Source organism: Cebus imitator, unplaced genomic scaffold (assembly GCF_001604975.1).
Source record: "Cebus imitator isolate Cc_AM_T3 unplaced genomic scaffold, Cebus_imitator-1.0 Scaffold76, whole genome shotgun sequence".
In the NCBI taxonomy this organism is placed as follows: Eukaryota; Metazoa; Chordata; class Mammalia; order Primates; family Cebidae; genus Cebus; species Cebus imitator.
The window spans coordinates 8,033,667-8,037,420 of NW_016107391.1; the positions used below are offsets into that span (position 1 = coordinate 8,033,667).

At 41.9% G+C, this 3,754-nt stretch overlaps 1 protein-coding gene across 2 annotated transcripts in view; it reads left to right on the top strand.

The window, feature by feature from the left end:
* The first annotated feature begins 755 nt into the window (after positions 1-755).
* Positions 756-3,754, top strand: part of SKP1 (S-phase kinase associated protein 1) — a 23,782-nt gene continuing 20,783 nt past the window's right edge. For both annotated transcript variants that reach the window (XM_037739917.1, XM_017532394.2), the window contains exon 1: positions 756-884. In XM_037739917.1, the coding sequence (XP_037595845.1) occupies positions 771-884 (114 nt within the window). In that variant the 5' untranslated portion in view covers positions 756-770. The remainder of the gene's footprint in view (positions 885-3,754) is intronic.

The following is a 3,754-nucleotide window of genomic DNA, read 5'->3' on the forward strand; positions in this document are numbered from 1 at the left end:
GGTGGTTCATGAACTGTATTGTTAGGAGCCACCAATTTTTAAATGCTCCTAAGAGAGCTGTTCTTAGTAAGGTGCTTTTTATATTCTTTCAGACATGTCATAAGTCTTCCCTTGGTATCCATGGGGGATTGGTTTCAGGACACCCCTGTAGATACCATAATCCACCAATACTCAAGTCCCTTATAATAAAACAGTATAGTATTGGCATATAACATATGCACATCGTCTTGTATACTTTTTTTTTGAGACAGAGTCTTTTTCTGTCACGAGGCTGGAGTACAGTGGTGCGATCTCGGCTCGCTGCAACCTTTGCCTCCTGGGTTCAAGCAATTCTGCCTCAGCCTTCTGAGGAGTGGGGACTACAGGTGCCAGCCACGACACCCGGCTAATTTTTGTATTTTTAGTAGAGATGGGGTTTCACCATATTGGTCAGGCTGGTCTCAAACTCCTGAACTTGTGATCTGCCTGTCTTGGCCTCCCAAAGTGCTGGGATTATAGGCGTGAGCCACCGCATGGGGCCCCATCTTGTATACTTTAAATCTTCTCTAGATTACCTAACAATACCGAATACAGTATAAATACTATGTAAATAGTTGTATTGTTTAGGGAGTAATGATAAGGAAACAAGTCTACACGTTCAATGTAGACATAGTCATCCTTTTTTTCCAATATGTTTAATCTGTGGTTGGTTGAATCCACTGATGTAGATCTCATGGATATGGGGGCTGACTCTTGTTTTGAGGCATAGACTGGTTGGTATAAGTATTAAAATGGAATTAGGAAATAGTAACTGTCTTCTGGTTTTCTTAGATTTGGGAATGGATGATGAAGGAGATGATGACCCAGTTCCTCTACCAAATGTTAATGCGGCAATATTAAAAAAGGTAAGGTCTTTAAAGAGTTTATTCTACTTATAATACTAATTGATTAATTTAAGTAATTCAACAATCTATATTAGAATTTATTGCTTAAAATTACTTTTAAATTTGAATGTTCTTTAACGCTTGAGTGATGTTTGTATGTTCTTAAAATACATAGAAAAAAGCTCTGTCTGCTTCTTTGCCACAGTTGACTATTGTCATTGATTGGGCATCTGTACTACGTATACCTATGCAAACACTTCTCTAGGAAGGATGTCTGGATCATAGGTTGTAGAATATCTGGATCACAGGATGGCTTATATACCTAAATTTTGATAGATATTGTTAAATAGTCTTCTGGAAAGATACCACTTTTATAGCATGGTGGAATTGAATCGTGACTACCTTTCTTAGATTTGTATTTTTGAAATGGCTAAAGTCAAAATAAAGGAATATGTAACACTTTGTTCCAATTTCTGCCTTCTCTATTCCAGTCCCCTTCGAGGTAGTGATTTATCCTTTTTGTAATACAGGTATTAACAAATAAGTATGTTCCCCCCCCATTCTTAAAGTAGCAAACTATACATTTCTATGGTTTTTTTTTTCATATAACAAAAGGTGATTTGTCTATGTTAATGCATGACATCTTTTTTAAAATTTTTTTTGAGTTGGAGTCTCACCCTTTCACCCAGGCAGGAGTGCAATGGCATGATCTTGGCTCACTGCAACCTCTGCCTCTTGGGTTCAAGCCATTCTCACCTCCCGGGTAGCTGGGATTGCAGGCATGCGCCACTATGCTTGGCTAATTCTTTTGTATCTTTAGTAGAGATGGGGTTTCACCATGTTGGCCAGGCTGGTCTCGAACTCCTGAACTTGTGACCCACCTGCCTTGGCCTCCCAGAGTGCTGGGATTACAGGTGTGAGTCACTGCGCCTGGCCAGCATCCTTTTTTGTTTTTTCTCTAACTTTTGGTGTGATTATGACTCTGAGTATCTGTTGAAGTTTTTTCATCCATGCTGTGTGAATATTTTAATTATTTAGTCTTTTGCATTAGCATATTTAAATTACTGCAATACAATAGTATATGCTTAGCAAAAAGATAAAATTTTTGTATTAATATTTTTCACTGAATGAGTGTACCTTAAAAGGAGCGTAAGAATGATGTGTTTTTGTGGTTCTTTTTCTTAATTGATCACTTTACCTTGTGTTTGAGCATAAACAGTTCCCCACATTGACTAGGATTTTAGTGTTTGAGGGCATATAGCTGTGTAATAGTGTGAGTTATTTCATTGGATGATAAAGAGCAGCCTTTTTCCACATTGGGGCAAAAACTGGCTAGACTTTGAACTGGGGACGTTCACCTCCGGTTGTCCCCTTCTTTCAGGATTCACTAAAGGTCACCAACCCAATGCAGTTCATTTTATGCTTTCTTTCTTTTTTTTTTTTTTTTGAGACGGAGTTTCACTCATGTTACCCAGGCTGGAGTGCAATGGCACGATCTCGGCTCACCGCAACCTCCCCCTCCTGGGTTCAGGCAATTCTCCTGCCTCAGCCTCCTGAGTAGCTGGGGTTACAGGCACGCGCCACCATGCCCAGCTAATGTTTTGTATTTTTAGTAGAGACGGGGTTTCACCATGTTGACGAGGATGGTCTCGATCTCTTGACCTCGTGATCCACCTGCCTCGGCCTCCCAAAGTGCTGGGATTACAGGCTTGAGCCACCGCGCCCGGCCCCCATTTTATGCTTTCTTAAGAACTTGAGAGATGACGTTGCATTGCATATTTTTCTATAGTCTTACCACATTGACTATTATATTACCAGTCTTTTTAATTCTCCCTAGACGGGGTAAAAAGTGATTCACTGTGCCTGAATGTTTTTGTTTGAGACAGAGTTTCACTCTGTTGCCCAGGTTGGAGTGCAGTGGTGCGATGTCAGCTCACTGTAGCCCCTGCCTTCCAGGTTCAAGTAATTCTCTTGCCTCAGCCTCCTGAGTAGCTAGGATTGCAGATTCCTACCACCGTGCCTAGCTAATTTTTGTATTTTTAGTAGAGATGGGTTTTCACTATGTTGGACAGGCTGGTCTCCAACTCCTGACCACAGGTGATCTGGACGCCTTCCAAAGGTGCTGGGATTACAGGCATGAGCCACCATGCCCAACCAACCGGAATTTTTTTGTTTTTGTTTTTGAGGCAGGGTCTCACTCTGTTGCCCAGGCTGGAGCACAGTGGTGTGATCTCAGGTCACTACAACCTCCACCTTTCAGGTATAGGCAGTTCTCTTGCCTCAACCTCCCAAGTAGCTGAGATTACAGGCACTCACCACCACGCCTGGCTAATTTTTGCATTTTTTAGGAGAGACGGAGTTTCACCATGTTGGTCCGGCTGATCTCTAACTCCTGACCTTGTGATCCACCTGCCTCAGCGTCCTAAAGTGTTGGGATTACAGGTGTGAGCCACCCTGCCAGCCTTTTGTTTTGTTTTTGTTTTTGAGATGGAGTTTTGCTCTGTCGCCCAGGCTGGAGTACAGTGGCACGATCTCAGCTCACTGCAACCTCCGCCTCCTCGGTTCCAGTGTTTCTCCTGCCTCAGCCTCCTGAGTAGCTGGGATTACATGTGTGCGCCACCGCACCTGGCTAATTTTTGTATTTTTAGTAGAGACACGGTTCCGCCATGTTGGTCAGGCTGGTCTCGATCTCCTAACCTCGTGATTCTTCCACCTTGGCCTCCCAAGGTGCTCGGATTACAGGCGTGAGTCACCGTGCCCTGACTCTAATAGGCTTTTTATAAGAATTCTTTTAAAAAGTTTCTACCAGTTTGCTTATCTTAGTTAATTTATGTTATGATTTAGAGGGTTTATTTTATCTAGTTAGATCTCATTCTTTTTTTTTTTTTTTT